Below are 19,980 nucleotides of genomic sequence, written 5' to 3'. Positions count from 1 at the left end.
GGAGAGAAGGAGAGTAGCCTTTTTTTGCCGGCTTGGCGGGACGCCGGGCGGCGCGGCACAGACGGTCTGACTCACTCCAAAGGTGGCCTAAATCGGTTTGGTGAGTTTTTATAAGGAATATAGACTAAGCCTAGATTTAAGACGATTTGTACTGTATTTCTGTTTTCCTATCCTTCTAATCAACAACACCTTATATACAATAAAGGCTCTATCTAGAAAACCAGAAGCTTCTTCCATTTACTAGTCTGGGAGATGAGTTAAGGGAAGGGTTAAGTAGGGGAGATTTATGATCTAATATCCAATTTTAAATCTCACAGTTCCCTGTGGTCAGAGTGTTCCTCTTGTTTGTTCAATTAGCTCCCAAAGTATATACCCATCTTCTCTTGGGCTTTTCAAGCTACATTTTTTTTTAGTCTGACCATAATGAAGCAAAGATAGGGTTATGAAAACCCCAAATCACAATTAATTCCTTACATTCCCCCCTTTGCTTCATTTTTTTAAATTTTTTTTTTTTTGTCAAGTGACTTGCCCAGGGTCACACAGCTAGTAAGTGTCAAGTGTCTGAGGCCAGATTTGAACTCAGGTACTCCTGAATCCAGGGCCGGTGCCTTATCCACTGTGCCACCTAGCCGCCCCTCCCTTTTGCTTCATTAAGAAACACGGGGTTTTTCTTTGATGACGCAGTAAAAAAATAACAGAATATAATAACCTATTCTAACAGACAATATGCCAATAACAATATAGGAAAGGAAGAAAAGGAAAATTTTGTCCAGAGGGGCAGTCCCTCATGGACTTGCATTTTGACAATGTCTACAGAGGGAAGGCCTCTGCAGAAAATACATATTTCAGATGGTGTATATAGTAACAGAAAGAAACAATTAAAATGTTCATTTAAAGTCCTTGAAATCTTGTCTTTGCTGAGTGTTAAGATGCCATCAGGGAATCTGGATTCTGGTTGTCTCTGGATACTTCTACTTCTTTAGCTGTTGAACTGCTGGATTTCCATTAATCTTTAGTATAGCATTGTCAATGATCAAATTAAACAGTGAGAGTGCTCCAAAATATAACTCATAGAGAACAAATTTAAACTTGATACATATAACATATTACATTCCCCCCTGCAGAGGATACTTATACTCATATGCAATACAGAGCTGAGGCAGTTATGATATCATTAACACTTTTTACCATCATATGTCCGGATCAAGGCCAAATTTAGTAATGTGTCCGTGATAACATCTGAAAATATTATGGGAAGGTTACTACACCGTATCTCATGGTTCCATAGACATCCAGTAATTATGCTAGGCCTCAGGTGGATGGATTCTGACCATGCCACCAGACTGAGTAAAGAAAGCCAAGTTAAGTTAACAGGTACATGAGTTACCATGACACCAGGCCATTTTTGGAGGGAGAGAGAAAGAAACTGAACTATGTCCAGCGATTGTGCTCTACATAGCTGCTATCATCAGCAAACTATGGACTTCCTGAATGTATTTGGACTAAGGGAAGCCTGCCCCCAGGTTTCGCTGAATGGCTGTTCTTCTCAGCCATGGCTGTTCTCTCAGCCTCTATCAGGGCATATTATGTGTACCTGTCTCTCCTTCTGTTGTACATATATTCTCTCTAGGGCCTGCATCATAGAGTTGAGCCATCTCTGTTAAGCTCAGTGTAAGAGCTGAAATGGTAAGTTTCCACAATTCATAAATCTCATATTAATTTCACCAAAGACAACATGATGGTAAAAATGTGTGTTATGCTACATAACTCAGGATATACTTGTAATAAAGGCAAAAAACCCAAACCATGCCCAGAGTATACATAGTCACAATGACATATAAATGTAAATGGCTGATGATATTAAACATTATTATAGAATCTTCATTAAGCAAGTAAACCACACCATCTTGTCCATGAATTCTCTATCTAGTATAATAACAACAAATACTTGAAGTGATAAACAATTTATCGAGAGGAAATAAAACATCAGCAAGACTCAATATGTTCATAGATTGCCTTACAAACTGAGCAATAAGGTTCAATAACCCTTTCTAGAAGTTAGAGCCATGTGGTTTTGGTGGAGAAGTTCTTCACCTGTAGAAGGAAAAGCTTATTTAAGATAAGAGTTTATATTGCTAGAATTGGGGGTACACCACATTTTTTAAACTGGTTCCCTAATTTTCTGCATGCCAAAGGGGCAGGGTTTTCTGAATTATAATTGGTTCTTCTAATGCTGTCATAATGATCGTTATGATGGAAAATGTGGAGTTCTTTAGCACTGGCTTTGTCTGTGCCACAAATTTGCCATAGGGGTTTATTCAATTGATGAATGATTACATTCAGTTGGTTATGCTTTGCAAAGGCTTTTTTCAAATCGGAGTGCCATCTCTTTTCAACTTACTACCCTGGAGAAATCACTGACAAATCAATTACTCAGTCTTAGTTTCCTCACCTGTACAGGGAGATCATACATCTCTCGTGCCTGTCTCACAGGTTACAGTGAGGATCAGATGAGCAACCCATTGTTGAAAGCTCTGTGACTCAGTGACCCATTGTTCCCATCCCTGCTTTCCCATCAGTGTTGGGGGGAATGTCACCTATTCTACAGCTTTTGTATTGCCTGCCATTTGTCACACAATCCATGGCACATGTACTTGCCCCTTTGGGGAGGAACTGAGATGGTTTTAGGCCCAGCCTCTTTTGCTCAGGTGGACCTATTCAAATGGTTTCCAATAAAAGCTGACACCACTTTAAAACCGTCCCATCAATGTGTTATTACCTAGATGTGCTTATAACAAACAAACCCCTTTTAATTCTCTTTGTCCCAAGTTTTGCCTGGTTAATCAAGGTCAAAAGCCCAAATGAAGAAATGTCATTTCAACACCATTTAGAGACTAGACCTAGCAGCTGATTCCTCATCATTAATGCCCACTCATGATTTGTCGATTGGATCAACAATTTGCTTTTATTAATGGAAATAACGCTAGAAGAACAAAGAGGTGTTATGATGCAAAGTTATCTTCCCCTCTACACTCCAAGCCAAATTGTACTATTCGCTCTCTGGACCACTGGACCTTACCATCTATCTGTCCCACAAATGCATGCTCCCCCATGTGGCATCTCTTTTGTTGCCCTTCCCTAATAGAATGTGAGCTCCTTGAGAATAGGTCTATCTCAACATTTTCTTTATATTCCCTGCACTTACCACAATGCTGGCACACATTAAACTCTCAACAAATGCTATTGATTCATTCATTCATCCAGAAATTTTCAGTAGCTTTATAAATAGGGATCAGGGCTGGCCAAGTAAGGCACTTTAACGTGGTACAGTGGGAAAAGCACTTGACCCAGGAAGTCCGAGGTCCTGGCTTCAAGTCCAGGCTCCGGCTCTTGCTGCTTGAGTGACCTGGAATCAATCACTTCTTTCTAGGCCTTGCTTTCCTTCTCCATAAAACACAGAGAGGGCGTTGGTGATCTCTAAGGGCCTTTCTAGCACTGAACCCTACACAACCATCCAAGATCTCTGCTGACCACCTGCTAGAGGACCTGCAAGCTTTGAGTCCTTCCTCTGGGCACCAGTGGAAAAAGCCAATTGAATTTTTTGAAAACAGCCCCAACCCATGACAAAGCCATTCGTAATTCTTGTTCCACTCCCTTTCTTAGGAAATTGAAACTTAAAACATCAAAGCATGAAACACTTTGTGGTATTGCTATACATCCATTTCATCTACACCTCAGCTCTTCACTGTCCAGACAGCTCCCTGTAGTTTCAGACTTTCCAAGTCAAACCAAGTCAATAAGGAATTATCATGTGGCCTTGGGTAGACTCCTTCCCCTCTGTTGGTCTCAGCTTTCTCCTCCCTAAAACGAATGGGGTTCCTGAGATGGTCACTGAGGCAGCATCCAGGGCTAGATCTTTAATCCTCTAGAAGGGGGTTCCTAGTCTGGGCCCCTAGAGACCCAGAGATAGATTTCTGGTGGTCTGGGAACTTGGATGGGAAATTATCTCCATATATGTGTGTATTTTCACATATACACATAATACCTATTTTTATGGCATTATCTGGGAGTGGATGGGTTTATCTGAAGCTTGTGGGAGTCGCAGGCTCTCCTCTGCCATCTTGCATAATACATATTTCTAAATTTCACTAACCTTTGGTTTCCTTTGTGATCCTACGCATTTTATTTTATGCACTTAAAATCCCGATTCAGAACAGGGTTCCCAGGTATTCACCAGGCTGGGAAAAGGGGTAGGAAACAGAAAAGATTAGGACTCCCTGGTTTGGATGCTTTGGTGAAGGAAGTGATAGACCATGAATGAGCAGCAGAGGGCAGCAGAGGGTGGGGGTTCAGGGGCTCTAATGAGAGCCAAGCCCTCAGCAGCCTGGCTCAGGACTGCATGAGCTCCCTGGAATACTTGCAGCTTAGGAGGGATCTGGGAGATGCTGTTCAGTTCAGGGGAGCCGACCTTCAGGCTGAGAACCCTGGGAAATGGACTCATCCAAGCCAAGGGTACTCTATCTAGAACAACAGGTTCATCATCTCTAGACTCCAGGGCCCAATCCTGTCTTCTCTGAGGGTGAATTCAGTTCCTGCTACCCAAAGAACTCAGGGCCAAAAGAAATGAAGGAGAATGAATAATGTGGAGACATCACATAATGTTGGAGAAGTTGTGGAAAAAATTGGAGCACTCATGCATTGTTGCTGGAGCTGTGAACTGATTCAACCCCATTCTGGAGAACAATTTCGAACCATGCCCCAAGGGCTATGGGGCTGTGCATACCCTCTGACCCAGTAATACCACCACTAGGTCTGTATCCCAAAGAGATCATAGAAAAGGGAAAAGGACCCACATGTACAAAAATATTTATAGCTGCTTTTTGTGGTGGCAAGGAATTGGAAATTGAGGGGATGCCCATCTTTTGGGGAATGCCTGAACAAGTTGTGGTCTATGAATGTAATATTGTGCTGTAAGAAATGATGAGCAAGCAGATTTCAGAAAAACCTGGAAAGACTTAAGTGAACTAATGCTGAGTGAAGTGAGCAGAACCAGAACACTGTACACAGTAAAGCAACATCGTGTGATGATCAACTGTGATAGATTTGGCTCTTCTCAGCAGTGCAATGATCAACACAATTCCAAAGAACTCGGGATGGAAAATGTTCTCCACATCCAGAAAAAAGAACTGTGGATTCTGAATGCAGATTGAACCAGACTGCTTCTACTTTTTGGTTGTGGGTTTTTGTTTTTTGAGGTTTTTCCCTTGTGTTCCGATTCTTCTTTCACAACAGGACTACTGCAGAAATATGTTTAATGAGATTATACATATATAACCTACATCAGATTGCTGTCTTGGGGAGGGACAAATTTTAGAAATAAAAATTTTATGAAAACAAATGTTGAAAACTATCTTCACGTGTAACTGCAAAATAATGAAATACTTTTCATAAAACAATTGGAACAGCTAGGAGGCACAGTGGATAAAGCACTGGCCCTGGATCCAGGAGGACCTGAGTTTAAATCCGGCCTGACACTTGCTTACTTGCTGTGTGACCTTCAGCAAGTCACTTAACCATCGTTGCCCCACCAAAAAAAAGAAAATTGGTCACATCTAACTGACTTACCCCTCCCTGCCACACACACCCAACTTCCTGTCCATTCCAAGACGCTTGGGGCTCATTGGGCACAGGGCTTTCTTCCAACCTACAATTACAAAGACTTCCCCCTTTCCCATATTCCCCCCTTAAACAACATTCTGGAAGGGTCAGGAAATCACTAATGACTCATAACAACAGACATCTTAAAGGCTTTTAGGCTTTATTTTTAGTTGTAAACAGAATTTCAAAGCAACAGAAAAGGCTGCAGAACGGCAGCCAATGGCAGGCCAGTCCCACACAAATAAAGACCCCTCCCCAAAACCCCAGCTACTGGCATTGGTGAGCTTCAGGTCGGCTTCTGACTTCCTGTCTTAGGCACTGAATGAACAAGTGCATGAACTAAACATCTCCCCCAATTGGCCACACTTCTGGACTTTCTTGATTCTCACTTGAAGTTAAGCAGATTTTCCACTTGATAATCAAGGTTTCAAAGACAAAAGTTTGTGCCTTCCTTCTAGCCAAGGCAAAGTTAAAAATGCACACGCACAACACACATGTTACCCAGTTTCAGGTTCAGCGGCCTAATACTTCTGTCATTTGAAAGACGTTGGACACACATACATGGTGTCAGCCTTTTAGCTTAGAAAGATGATCAGGTAATTCTTACAATAAAATAGCAAACTGCAATTATTACATTTTTGTTCTAATCTAAGTGAACTAATAAAAACAAAAAGTTCTTTAAGATATGTGGGAGTGAATCATGATCACCCTGAACAGAGGCTTTCAGCACATAAATATACTGTAGCCTGCTTCGAGCCAAATACCAATCACACAATGCAAAATGAAGAATCTTCAGAAAAACAAAATTGTGTAGCCAGCTCTTCTACACTAAGAAAGACAGACAATCCTCAGAAAGACAAAATGGTCTTGCTGATGATTTCCACGGCCTCTCGGATCTCATCTTCCTTGATGACGAGGGGTGGCGCCAGGCGAATAATATTGCCATGAGTGGGCTTGGCCAGAAGACCATTGTCCCGAAGACGAAGACACACCTCCCAAGCGGTATATTCTAGAGAGCAAAAGAGGTGCAGGCGTACTGAATCAAGTAACGTACTAACACCCTCTAGACGTCAGATCTTCCTAACCAACCCCAAGTGTTGTCCACCACAAATGTACGCCTCCGTACCTTTTGTTTCTCTGATAACAACAGCATTCAGCAATCCTTTTCCTCTTACTGTAGAGACGATGTTAGAAGGCAGTTTCATCAGTTCATTTCTGAAAATATTACCCATCTGGTCCGCATTTTGTGCCAACCTTTCCTCTTCTAAAACCTTTAAAACACACAAACACAGAAAAAAACAATCCACATATATCAATTAGGGGCCAAGACCTTTTAGGGCAGCAGAATGAACTAGGGCACAATGGCTCCCTCCAATTCAAGACTATGTGTTGTCAGGGACAGCTGGTGGCACAGTAGATAGAGCACTGGCCCTGGATTCATGAGGACCTGAGTTCAAATCTGGCCTCAGACACTTAACACTAGCTGTGTGACCCTAGGCAAGTCACTTAACCCCAATTGCCTCAAAATAGAAAATTAAATTAAATTTAAAAACTATGTGTTGTCATCACTGACAAAAGTCAGTCTATTGGGGCCTTTTTACATGGTTCCACCTCAATTAAATGTACTTGAAGATGCCAGCTCTCAGAACTCATACCTCCAAGGATGCAGTGGCCACTCTGCAGGCCAATGGATTGCCTCCATAAGTTGACCCATGCTCCCCTGGCTTAATGGTCAACATGATCTCATCATCACATAATACAGCTGAGACCTAGAAGGAAAGAGGGCATTGTCAAAGTGTCTTCTCCAAAGCCAGGGTGATTTTAGTACACAGGGAGGAGAGTGAAAGCTTACAGGGTATAAGCCTCCAGAAAGGGCCTTTCCTAGGAGGACAATGTCAGGCCTGACATTTTCATGGTCAACAGCCAGCCACTTGCCAGTTCTGCCCAGGCCAGTTTGTATTTCATCAGCAATAAAAAGAGCCTAGAAGGAAAACAAATTTCTGGGTTAGTTACAGAGCCTGAGGAACCAAACCCAATCCCAGTTTATCAATGGAATGAGGTTCTCAGGGGGAGAGCCTTTGCTGATTTACAAGGTGAGGCCAGGCCCAGGTGGATGGGCAGTGTCCCTAAATATCAAAAATGTCTATCAATCCTAAATGTCTCTAAAAACCAAAGAACTGTTCCAGACGGCCCAGGTCTGCAGCCTCACTGCTTTTGTCTGTTCTAATGACCTGTTTCATCTCACGTCATCTTCTCATCCTTGTTTAAGACTGCTGTCTCTGTCTGTCCCCTAGCCACCATGTTGTTAAAAATGGAAGTGGCAGCAGAGAATTCCTCCCCAAACTAAGAGTTAGAAATTATCAGCAAAGATCAGGATTATTCTGATCAAATGGCTACACCAGACAAAGATCCCCTGGGATCAAAGCAGCCTGCAGCTGGCTGGGCCTACAGGTGACTCATTGCATCATCCATCAGCTTATGGTAGCTCAAGGGTATGAGCATCATTTAAGAATCAAGGCCCTCAGGTAAGGATAGCTATGCCTTTAGATTTTCCTGAGCACCTCCACCTGCTCTGGGCCCCAGCAGGAGGGCTGCTGGTTCCCCAGTCAGCATTACTCACATTATACTTTGTGCACAGATCTCTGACTCCCGACAGGTATCCAGGATCGGGGACGATGACCCCAGCTTCCCCTTGTATCGGCTCCACCATGAAAGCAGCCACGTTGGGATCCTGAAGGGCACTCTAGGCCGAGTTGGGAAGAGAAAAGGGGAATCACTACAGTGCCACCAATGGTGGCAGGCCTGTCTGCAAATCCAGTGCTGCTCCATGGTTTAAAGCCTCTAAGGGTTTCAGAGAAATGGAGCTCTCCCCACTCCTTTCCCTCTCTGAGATTCAGATTGGAAGGCTGCAGTGCAGGGCCCCTGTGCATCAGAAAACTTGGCTGGGAAGACATGTTACAGGGTCACTGATGCAGATTCATCTGCCAGTTCAATCAAGCAGGAGCTCTGGAGGCCTGACTCCCCCCCCCCCCCACCACCCCTGCCCCTCAGTCTGTGTTACAGGTGCTGTCCACAACACACAGAACACAGCCCATTGTTCTAAATTAGCTCCAGATACACAAACCCAGGCTTGCAATGAGCTCAGTAACAGAAGAGCCTCATTGTATTGCAGTTTGACATGGCAGAGCTCAAAGCCCAAACACCCTGGGCCTCTAGCTACCTCCTGCCAAAAGAGGCTGAGAAACTGCCCTTCCCCACCCCCACCCCCACCCCAGTGTGTCAGACTATAAAGGCAAAAACACCACCTCAAGGGCAGGCAGGTCACTGTAGGGGATGAGCTCAAAACCTGGCATAAATGGGCCGAAGCCATCATAACTGGTTGGATCCGATGAACTAGAGATGGCAGCTAATGTTCGGCCCCAGAAGTTCCCAACTGCAGAGAAGAAAAACAGAATCGATTATTTCAACAAAATCCAAATGTTCAACAAGTCAATTTTCCCCTAAAAAAGTAAAAAACATTTTTAAAGCCCAAGGTTCCAATGAATACAAAAGAAGCCTGGTACCAAAAGGCAGTAACACAGCCAGCAGCGAGACTCACCCGCAAAAACAATCTTAGCTTTATATCTGGGAACTCCCTTGACAGTGTACGCCCATCTTCGAGCTAATTTGCAGGCAGTTTCTCCAGCTTCCACGCCTTTCTCGGAGGTTTAAAAAAAAAAAAAGATTTTCATTAAGTTCCCCATCAATCCAGTCAAAAATGAAAAAGAATTCTTTCTCATCATAAAGATTTGTTCGATTCATCATCTTACCTGTATTCATGGGAAGAACTTTGTCATACTGGAACAACTTAGTGACATACTCAGCATATTCACCAAATACGTTGTTATAGAAAGCTCTGGAAGTTAAGGTTAATTTATCGGCTTGCCTTGTCAGGGCTTCCACAATTTTGGGGTGGCAGTGCCCTTGGTTTACGGCACTGTAGGCACTCAGGAAGTCAAAATAGCGTCTACCTTCCACGTCCCATACGTATACACCTAGAATAGGAAAGATTATGTTATGATGTTACCAGAGAGTGTGCAGTTCTCCAAGGGATGGCACCACACAGCCATGGTTCACAGCAGACATTCAGATGGGTTCTGGCACCCAAAATAATGAATGTGAGGAATTTATCTAGCGAACTCAAATACCCAGATCAACAAGGAAGATAGATAAATCAGGGGGCACATGTCATAGATGACTGATGTCACCTTCTGATTTAGTCTTAATAAGATGACAAAGCATCAAGCTTATGGGCAGAGCAGCCACACTGATACCCAAACAAAAATGCACCTCTCTTTTCACATCTCACACACACATACACACACACACACACACACACACACACACACACACACACACACGCCAGAAATGGATGCTGGTATCTCATTAGAAAAAGTTCATGTGCTGAGGGGCTGTGTCATAATCCTTCCCCTCTGGCTTTTCCCAGGGAGAGGCAGAAGCTCCATCATCACAAGGGTGGTTTGGGGGACAAACAGGGAGTTTGAGCACAGAATTCTGGCTGTTGTGAAGGGGGCCCTTTGTGGCTACAGGGAAAGGAGGGATGCCAGAGGGGATGTTAGAGCACAGGGAAGGTAACTGAGGAAGCGCTAAACTCAACCCTAAGAAGGAGCAAGCTGGAGCAATGGGACAAACACAACATGTCAATGGTTCATTCACTAACTGGAGCCTCTGACTAACATCCTACTTTGACCTAAAAAGACAGCAGGGTCACCTGGGTTGGGGTGAGCAAAAGCCAGCTTTTAACCTGCAGCTAAGAGTCCAGAGGTTGAACCTCTGGTGGTTAGAATGAACTGAGCAAAGTCCCACTGCCATTTCCCCCCATGCCCCAGAATAATCTGTTCTCCTTTTCAGAAAGAAGCCCCTCAATTCTACCTCCATGAGCTGCACCCGCCCAGAGCAGGCCACAGTGCTGAGACCAGGCATCACCTGAAACTCACCTTTTCCTCTTTCCAGGGCTACAGGTATAGGATGGTAGTTGTGGGCACTATACTTAGTTTCTCGAGCATATACCTCCTCTGAGGACAGAGGACCCTGGGAGGTTTGGGGGGATGCAAATGATGAAGACCAAGTAAATGTTGAGTGAATACTCCGATGAAACTGAGAAAGGGTTCGCAAGTTCGATAGTTTGGAAAACATTTTCTCTTTTGAGAGAATCAGACCTACCCTATGGAGAAAAGAGAAGAGGACATTAATAACCACCGCCCCGCTACCACCAGAGGAATTTGTGATGGGCCTAACTACTGCTGTGTGGTGCTGACCCAACTGCACCTTCAGTCATCTTGGCAAACTTTGTGCATTGGAGGAGAGCTCTGGAAGGAGCGCTGCTCCCAACTGCAGAAATAGGGACACTCACAGGTGAGAAGCCCCAGAACTTCCGATGACAAAGAAGGAACTTGCTCTATGAAAATCGACTACACTGCACAAACACAGCAGGCTGGAGCACACTGAGCAGAGAGACCTACACATTCATCAAACCGGAAAAGCTTTTGGCAGATTGCACTAAATCCAAGAACAGGGCCACTTTCACAAAGAATGGCTTGCTGACATTCCCATCCCACCTATTCTGATAAACTATTATCTCACCAGAGTCTAAAGTCAAGGTTATTCTACTATTCAACATTATTGTTGGCATGCAAATTGGGGAACTTATCTGATCAAACAACAGACTCATTTATAGCTCTCATAAAAGAGGAGGGAAATAAGCACTTAAACAACACCTGTTAATAGGCAGTTTTCTTGAGTTGCTCTGGTTGACCTAGGAGCCACTGCTGGTAATATCCCCTTTTCCCAAATGAGCTAGCCTTTCCCCCTGTACCCCCCATAATGGGCACATGACCCTGACCCTGGCCACCTTTGAGTCCTTGGGCTCCACTAACAAGGGAATGAGACCCCAGCTTCATCTCCATACTGTGAAGTGTAGACACAAAAACTTATAAAAGGTTTGCACTTAACCCTCATTACCCCGCCAAAAAAAAAAGGCTTGAAGACCAAATCCAAGGTCCTTAAATCACTCTAAAGCAAAGATCAACCTTTGCCAACACATGAGGCCTGGGTTACCCCTCTCTATGTCCAACATTAGCTTATTTGGGGCCACCTCTCGAAGGCTGGTCTGGCTGGTCTTCTCTTAACAGGAGTCCAGATTCTAGGTAAACTTCAACTCCCTGCATCATACAGGCAAGAATCATCAGCTGCTACTCCCAAGTGATTGGCTGCAAGGATCCAGCCTCCCCAACACCCTCACCACACCCCCACAGCTGGTGAGAGCCTCTGTCCAGTCTACATCTGGAATGCTGCTATCTTTTCTGACTCTCGGGTTGATCTCAACATAGCAATACTGAATGCAATCTATCTCATGGAATGTGATTCCTTTTCATATTTTTTAAACCTTATGAGAGGCCAGATCCCTACATAAAAATTAACTGGGATAATCTAATGGGAAAAGACACAAAGGTGGAGAGCTTCCTGCCACACAGAGGAGGAACCTTTGGGCTAGAAGTTCGAGCAAAAGTCCAGGCTCCCATTCCAACTCAACATTTATCAATAAGTAGCTCTGAGGCCCTGGGCTGCCGTATAGGGGGGAGGCAAAAGCAGTGCCTGCCCTGGGGGGAGATACCATATTGACCTAAAACAAGGTCTCTGATTTCTGGGGTACTTTCAATGAGCAGTGTAAGCATGGAAGTCTCCAGTAACCAGCATGTGTGAAGGCTGGCTTGAAAGCTCACCTTCCTGCAGCTAGCAAATGAAGCCAGAAGTGGCTGCTAGCAAACACTTTTCACACAAATAAAATCAGATCTAAACAAATGGAAAAATATAAATTGCTTATAAGTAGGACCTGCTAATATAATAAAAATAATAATTCTACCCAAATTAATTTACTTATTCAGTGCCATACCAATCACTCTACCAAAAAGTATTTCATAGAGCTAGAAAAAACAATAACAAAACTTATATGGAAGAACACAAGGTCAAGAATATCAAGGGAATTTATGAAAAAAAGGCAAAGGAAGGTGGAAGTAGCAATCATCAAAACTATTTGGTACTGGCTAAGAAATAGAGAGGAGAATCAGTGGATAAGTTAGGCACACAAAACACAACAGTAAATGAATATAGCAATCTCCTATTTGATAAACCCAAAGACTGAAATTTCTGGGATAAGAACTCACCATTTGAGAAAAACTGCTGTGAGAACTGGAAAAAAGTATGGCAGAAACTAGGCATAGACTAACATTTGGAGGGGGGGGAGGGGTGGCAATGGGAGATAAGTGACTTGCCCAGGGTCACACAGCTAATAAGTGTCAAGTGTCTGAGACTGGATTTGAACTCAGATCCTCCTGAATCCAGGGCTAGTGCTCCATCCACTGTGCCACCTAGCTGCCCCCGCTAAAGACTAACATCTTAACCACACACCAAAGTAAAGTCAAAATTGGTACAAGATCTAGACATAACGGGTGATACCATAGGCAAATTAGAAAAGGAATAGTTTATTTGTCAGATCTATAGAGAGGAGAATTTATTTCTTTTATCATAAAAGTATATTATTTTCCAGTTACATGCAGAGATCATTTTCAACATTTGTTTTTATAAGATTTCTAGTTCCAAATTTTTCTCCCTCCCTCCCTTCCCTCCCCCTTCCCCAAGACAGCAAGCAATCAGATATAGGTTAAATATGTACAATCACATTAAACATATTTCTGCATTAGTCATGTTGTAAAAGAATCAGAACAAAAGGGAAAAACCTCAAAAAACAAAAGTAGAGACAGTATGGTTCAATCTGTATCCAGATTCCACACTTCTTTTTTCTAGATGTGGAGAACATTTCCCATCATGAGTCCTTTGGAATTGTCTTGGTTCATTGTGTTTCTAAGAGCCATGTCTATCAGAATTGACCATCACACAATGTTGCTGTTACCATATACAATGTTCTCCTGGTTCTGCTCACTTCACTCTACATCAGTCCACTTAAGTCTTTCCAGATTTTTCTGAAATCTGCCTGCTTATCATTTCTTACAGCACAATAGTATTCCATCATATTCTTATACCACAACTTGTTTATCCATTCCCCACTTGATGGGCATCCCCATAATTTCCAATTCCTTACCACCACAAAGAGAGCTGCTATAAATATTTTTGTATACGTGGGTCCTTTCCCCTTTTCTATGATCTCTTTGGGATACAGACCTAGTGGTGGTATTACTGGGTCAAACAGTATGCACAGTCCCAAAGTCCTTAAGGCAAAGTTCCAAATTGCTCTCCAGAATGGTTGTATTAGTTCACAATGCAACCAACAATGCATTAGTGTTCCAATTTTTCTACAGCTTCTCCAACATTTATCATTTTCTTTTTTTTATCATATTAGTCAATCTGATAGGTGTGAAGTGGTAGGTCAGAGTTGTTTTAATTTGCATCTCTCTAATCAATAGTGATTGAGAGCATTTTTTCTTTTTCTTCTTTTTTTTTTTTGGTGAGGCAATTGGGGTTAAGTGACTCGCCCAGGGTCACACAGCTAGTAAGTGTTAAGTGTCTGAGGCTGGATTTGAACTCAGGTCCTCCTGACTCCAGGGCCAGGGCTCTATCCACTGCGCTACCTAGCTGCCCCAAGAGCATTTTTTCAATATGGCAATAGATAGCTTTAATTTCTTCATCTGAAAACTGCCTGTTCATCATATCCTTTAACCATTTCACAGCTGGGGAATGATCTGCATTATTGTCCATTATAACCTCAACGATTTAATATTATACTAGAAATGTTAAGGGAATTAAAGGAGTTAGAATAGGCAAGGAGGAAGCAAAACTATCCCTCTTTGCAGATGATATGATGGTACACTGAGAGAGAATCCTAGAGAATCAACTATACATGACCAACAAAGCCCAGCAGCAAGAGCTAAAATGGGATGAATTTATGACCAAAGATAAGATAGAGAACATTATGAAATGCAGAGTGGATCATTTTGACTGTATTAAATTAAAAAGGTTTTGCACAAATTTTGACTGTATTAAATTAAAAAGGTTTTGCACAAAGCCAATACAAACAAGATTAGAAAGCAGAAAGCTGGGAAACATTTTTTACAGATAGAGCTTCTGATAAAGGCCTCATATCTAAAATAGAGAACTGAATCAAATATACAATAATACAGGTCATTCCCCAATTGAGAAATGGTCAATCTACAGCCATATGAAAAAATGTTCTCAATCACTACTGATTAGAAAAATGCAAATTAAAACTACTCTGATAACACTAGCTGTGTGGCCCTAGGCAAGTCACTTAACCCCAATAGCCTCACCAAAAAAACCCAAAAAACCCTACTCTGAGGTACCACCTCACACCTATTCAATTGTCTAATATGACAAAAAAGAAAAATGATAAATGTTGGAGAAGATGTGGAAAAATTGGAACACTAATGCACTGCTGGTGGAGCTGTGAACTAATCCAATCATTCTGGAGAGCAATTTGGAACCATTCCCAAAAGGCTATAAAACTGTGCATACCCTTTAACCCAGCAATACCACTACTAGGTTTATATCCCAAACAGATCATAAAAAAGGGAAAAGGACCCACATATACAAATATTCATAGCTGCTCTTTTTGTGGTAGCAAAGAATTGGAAATTGAGGGGGAGACCCATCAATTGGGGAATGGCTAAACAAGTTGTGGTATATGAATGTGATGGAATACTATTGTACTATAAGAAATGATAAGCAGGAAGATTTCAGAAAAACCTGGACTTACATGAATTGATGTTAGTGAAATGAGCAGAACCAAGAGAACACTGTACACAGTATCAACAACACTGTATAATAATGATCAACTCTGATAGACTTAACTCTTTTCAGCAATACAGTGATCCAAGACAATGCCAAGACCTATGGTAGAAAGTGCTCTCCACATTCAGAAAAAGAACTATAGACTGAGAATGCAGACCGAAGCATACTATAATGCAGACCGAAGCATACTATTTCCACTTTTGTTGTTTTTCTTGTTTGCATTTTTTTCCTTTTGTCCTGATTAATGTGGAAATATTACTGTCATGTTTAACATATATAACCCATATTAAATTTATTGCTGGCCTCAGAAGCAGGGAGGGAAGAAAGGGTGGGAGAAAAATTTCGAACTCAAAAAATCTTTATATTTAATTGAGAAAAATAAAAAATAAAAATAAAATAAATATTAAAAACAAAATAAAAATTCTAACCATGAAAAAAACCCAAATTGGGTTTTCTATCTAATTTAAGAATGAAAGGGAACCTGGAAAGTGAACACCTGTAGGTACTTGGAGGTGTTCTCAATTTTAGGAATCACAACAAGGCGTTCTCTATCTTATATTCACAGTATCAACATCTTTTAATCCAGTGTTAAGAAACTGATTTATAATTACACAACTATGCATGTCACCATGTCATAGTTATCCTACCTTTACCTATTAGAGAGCTTCATCCAAGAAAAAGTGCTACCCGAAAAAAAAACCCACTTAAAATGAATAGAGCTAAAAATGAAAGGGAAATTGGGAGTTGTAAAAAATATTTGATTGTGATCTTGAAAATAAAAATTAAAGTCATGAAAAATTTTTTTTAAGTGGCTGCCAAGGCCTGCTGTTCCTTCAACTTTTAAAGAGGGTTGTGAAAGGCCATGGCCGTGACCTCACTGCTGACACATGGTCTCCTACCTCAATACAAATAAGGAAATTGTTTTGTGAAAAGTTCCCTCTTACAGGTCGTCCTTCCAGGAGCCAAATGATTCCAAAGGCATGCCCAAGATGGGCAAGGCTCCCCACCTCCAGAGAGAACTGACCAACTCTGAGCACATTGAAGCTAACTTTTGGCACTTTTTCCACATTGTTTTTCTGGGGGGGAGGGGGGGTATTCTTTTGTAACATGCCTAATATTTCCATATCCTTTGCATGTCTTCACACACATCATCAATATGTTGCTTGCCTTGTCATGGGGTGGGAGAGAATGTGAAACTCAAAAAATGTTTAAATGAATGTGAATTTGTGTACATGTAACAGCAACTATTTAATAAAACTAAAACACATTTTTTTTTTAAAAATGTAAGTTGAGGCAGCTAGATGGCGCAGTGGATAAAGCACCAGCCCTGGAGTCAGGAGGACCAAAGTTCAAAAGCTGGCCTCAGACACTTGACACTTGCTAGCTGTGTGACCTTGGGCAAGTCACTTAACCCTCATTGCCCCAACAAACAAACAAACAAACAAAAAACGTAAGTTGTCCTTAATGGGTCGAGAGAGTACAAGAAGAAAGGCTTGGTGGAAAGGCCTGGGCTCTGGACTTAAGTTACAAGACTGACCAGGGTCGGATCCCGACGAGTCCGGCCCCTTGCTGTGTGACCCACAAGACAGAGAATTCTCCCACGGTCACCGGGTCAGTGGGAGGTAAATGAGCTACCCTGGGATTGCTGGGGTTGGTCTTATACTTGACTCCCCAGGACCCCCAGACTCCGGGAAAAGGTCACCGTCTGCCTCCGTAATGGGCCAAGTGGGACTTACCAGTGACCCTCAGGGAGCTGTTTCAAGGGCAGAGTCCCCCCAACGTCTTCGTAGCTCCCTGGACAAGGGGGGAAACATCCAGTGAGCCGGGGCCTCCAGAGTGCACACGCGTGTGCGCGCACACACGTGGAAAGCCCCAGGTCCCGCAAACACAAGGCAGCTCAAACCTTCACAAAACAAGGCGCCTCCGCCTCCGGAATCCCCCTGCGCCCCCCCCCCCCCGGCAATGCTCCCCTCCCCCTCCAGAGGCTCCTGCCCAAGCCTCCCTCTGGTCTGTGTCTCCCCCCGTCTGTGTGTCTCCCCGTCTGTGTCTCCTCTCCCCCCCCCCCCGTCTGTGTCTCTCCCCGTCTGTGTCTCTCCCCGTCTGTGTCTCCTCCCCCCCCCCCCGTCTGTGTCTCTCCCCGTCTCTGTCTCCCCGTCTGTGTCTCTCCCCGTCTGTGTCTCTCCCCCCGTCTGTCTCTTCCCCCGTCTGTCTCTCCCCGTCTCTGTCTCTCCCCGTCTCTGTCTCTCCCCGTCTCTGTCTCTCCCCCCGTCTGTCTCTCCCCCCGTCTGTCTCTCCCCGTCTCTGTCTCCCCCCGTCTGTCTCTCCCCATCTGTCTCTCCCCCCGTCTGTGTCTCCCCGTCTGTGTCTCTCCCCATCTGTGTCTCCCCCCGTCTGTGTGTCTCCCCGTCTGTGTCTCCTCTCCCCCCCCCCCGTCTGTGTCTCTCCCCGTCTGTGTCTCTCCCCGTCTGTGTCTACCCCCGTCTGTGTCTCTCCCCGTCTGTGTCTCTCCCTGTCTCCCCCCCCCCGTCTGTGTCTCTCCCCGTCTCTGTCTCCCCGTCTGTGTCTCTCCCCGTCTGTCTCTCCCCCCGTCTGTCTCTCCCCCCGTCTGTCTCTCCCCCCGTCTCTGTCTCTCCCCCCGTCTCTGTCTCTCCCCCCGTCTGTGTCTCTCCCCGTCTGTCTCTCCCCCCGTCTGTCTCTCCCCCCGTCTGTCTCTCCCCCCGTCTGTCTCTCCCCGTCTGTGTCTCTCCCCGTCTGTGTCTCCCCCCGTCTGTGTCTCCCCGTCTGTGTCTCTCCCCGTCTGTGTCTCTCCCCGTCTGTGTCTCCCCCCGTCTGTGTCTCCCCCCGTCTGTGTCTCCCCCCGTCTGTGTCTCCCCCCGTCTGTGTCTCCCCGTCTGTCTCTCCCCGTCTGTGTCTCCCCCCGTCTGTGTCTCCCCCCGTCTGTGTCTCCCCCCGTCTGTGTCTCTCCCCGTCTGTGTCTCCCCGTCTGTGTCTCTCCCCGTCTGTGTCTCTCCTTCGCTGCCTCCCCAGGCCCCGCACCCGGGACGCTCACACCGCGGGTCGGATCCACGGCTACGTCAATCAGGCGCCCCGCCCCGCCCCGCCCCGCCGACCGTTGGAGCCGGGGTTCTGGAGTCCAAGGAGCTGGATTCCAATCCCGCCGGAAGGGGGCGCGGACTGTGGACTGGACCGCGCCCAGCGGGGAGGGGGCTGGGCCGGGGCGGGGCGGCCCCGGGGACACAGTCCGGGGCTCCGGGCCGGGATGGGGGACAGGGGAGACCCACCCGTGGCCACAGCCTGGAAAGGAGGGGCGGAGGCGGCGGCCCCGTGGGGGCCGGGCCTGCAGCGGGCGCCTCCGGGGGGGGGGCCGCCGGGCACGGCCTCAGTTTCTCCCTCGGCACGACGGGCGACGAGGCCCCGGGGCCGGCAGCCGGCCCCGCTCGAGCTTCGGCGCTTGGACAGAAGGGGAAACGGAGGCCGCGCCCGAGAACCCCGCCCCCCCCCCGTACCTGACTGTAGCGTCTGATGGGCGGAGGAGGCGCAGGCGACACGCGGCACCGACGGCGGCGAAGACGACGGAGCGGCTGCGCCGACGTCACAGCCGCCCTATAGCGCCGGCCCGGCCTGGGTCCGGCCCCGCCCCCGGGCTCACGCCCTCACCTTCCATTGGTTCTGGTCCGGGATCTTCGCCAATCGCGAAGCAGGACCCGCCCCCGCCCCGCCCCTCCGGAGGCCTCCGCGGCCGCCGCCTAGTGAGCATCCCCTGGGTCCTATCGTCCATTCTAGCAGATGCTCCCTGGCGTGGACGGGAACGGGGCGGTCTGGGAGGTCCGAATGCTTAGGCCGGGAGACCTGAGTTTGAGTTCTACAGCCTGTGGCACTTCCCCTCCCTAGACCCCCACCCCACCTTGGCCTTTGACCAGGGGACACCTAATGGGAGAGTCTGACGGAAGGGGAAGGGGCTTGGCCGGGAGGAAGAACATCCCCCCCCACCAGTGCCCCGATCGGGCCTCAGTTTCCTCCTCTGACAAAGGAAGGTCCTCGGGCGGGTGCCCCTCCAGTCTCACTGTCAAAGGCTACACGTTATCTCCCCCTCCTAGCAGGGAGGGTGCCTGGCACACAGCAGGTGCTTAATAATTGCTTCTTGACCGGGAGAGAGACAGATCCCAGGGCGGGCCCTTCTCTGGGGACACGTTGCCCCCGACCAATAATCTCGGGTGTCCCCATTTCTGTGGGGAGAGGGGAAGGAAACGAGTACTTGTTAAGCATCTACTATTTGCCAAGCGGTCTGTAAGACGGAAACCCTCTGGATCCCTATTTGACAGTTAAGGAAACTGAGGCAAGCGGAGGTGAGGGGATTGCCCAGGGTCACAGAGATCCGAACAGGGCTCCATCATTCAAGGCGTGCGTAGGCAAAGCAGCAAAAGACATACCAAGGAATGGATCGCAGGTCAGCTTCGCATCAAAGGCCTCCCCTCTTAGGCGAGGATTACCCGGCTCACT

General features: G+C 45.7%; 1 protein-coding gene across 2 annotated transcripts; it reads right to left on the bottom strand.

Moving 5' to 3' along the window:
• Nucleotides 1–5,801: 5,801 nt before the first annotated feature.
• Nucleotides 5,802–19,106, bottom strand: LOC122743162 (ornithine aminotransferase, mitochondrial-like). 2 transcript variants are annotated; one of them, XM_043987926.1, is made up of 11 exons: nucleotides 18,987–19,106; nucleotides 17,217–17,274; nucleotides 10,656–10,882; nucleotides 9,468–9,692; nucleotides 9,257–9,352; nucleotides 8,964–9,091; nucleotides 8,279–8,401; nucleotides 7,511–7,639; nucleotides 7,314–7,427; nucleotides 6,785–6,929; nucleotides 5,802–6,667 (listed from the first exon to the last, which is right to left on the bottom strand). In XM_043987926.1, the coding sequence occupies exons 3-11, from the start codon at nucleotides 10,852–10,854 to the stop codon at nucleotides 6,507–6,509; spliced, it is 1,320 nt and encodes a 439-aa protein (XP_043843861.1). In that variant the 5' UTR covers nucleotides 10,855–10,882; nucleotides 17,217–17,274; nucleotides 18,987–19,106; the 3' UTR covers nucleotides 5,802–6,506. The 2 variants fall into 2 exon arrangements, with proteins under 2 accessions (XP_043843861.1, XP_043843862.1); XM_043987927.1 differs by lacking the exon at nucleotides 17,217–17,274 and having other exon boundaries at nucleotides 18,987–19,094.
• Nucleotides 19,107–19,980: the final 874 nt, after the last annotated feature.

This window comes from Dromiciops gliroides, chromosome 2 (genome assembly GCF_019393635.1).
Source record: "Dromiciops gliroides isolate mDroGli1 chromosome 2, mDroGli1.pri, whole genome shotgun sequence".
Taxonomy (NCBI): domain Eukaryota; kingdom Metazoa; phylum Chordata; class Mammalia; order Microbiotheria; family Microbiotheriidae; genus Dromiciops; species Dromiciops gliroides.
This window is presented reverse-complemented; position numbering and strand designations above follow the sequence as displayed.

Coding starts and splice junctions, on each gene's coding strand:
- LOC122743162 (XM_043987926.1), bottom strand. CDS start 10,854: ATGTTTTCCAAACTATCGAACTTGCGAACCCTTTCTCAGTTTCATCGG. Junction 7,640..8,278: donor ATCTGTGCACAAAGTATAAT/GTGAGTAATGCT, acceptor TTTTCCTTCTAG/GCTCTTTTTATTGCTGATGA. Junction 7,428..7,510: donor TTTCTGGAGGCTTATACCCT/GTAAGCTTTCAC, acceptor CTTTCCTTCTAG/GTCTCAGCTGTATTATGTGA.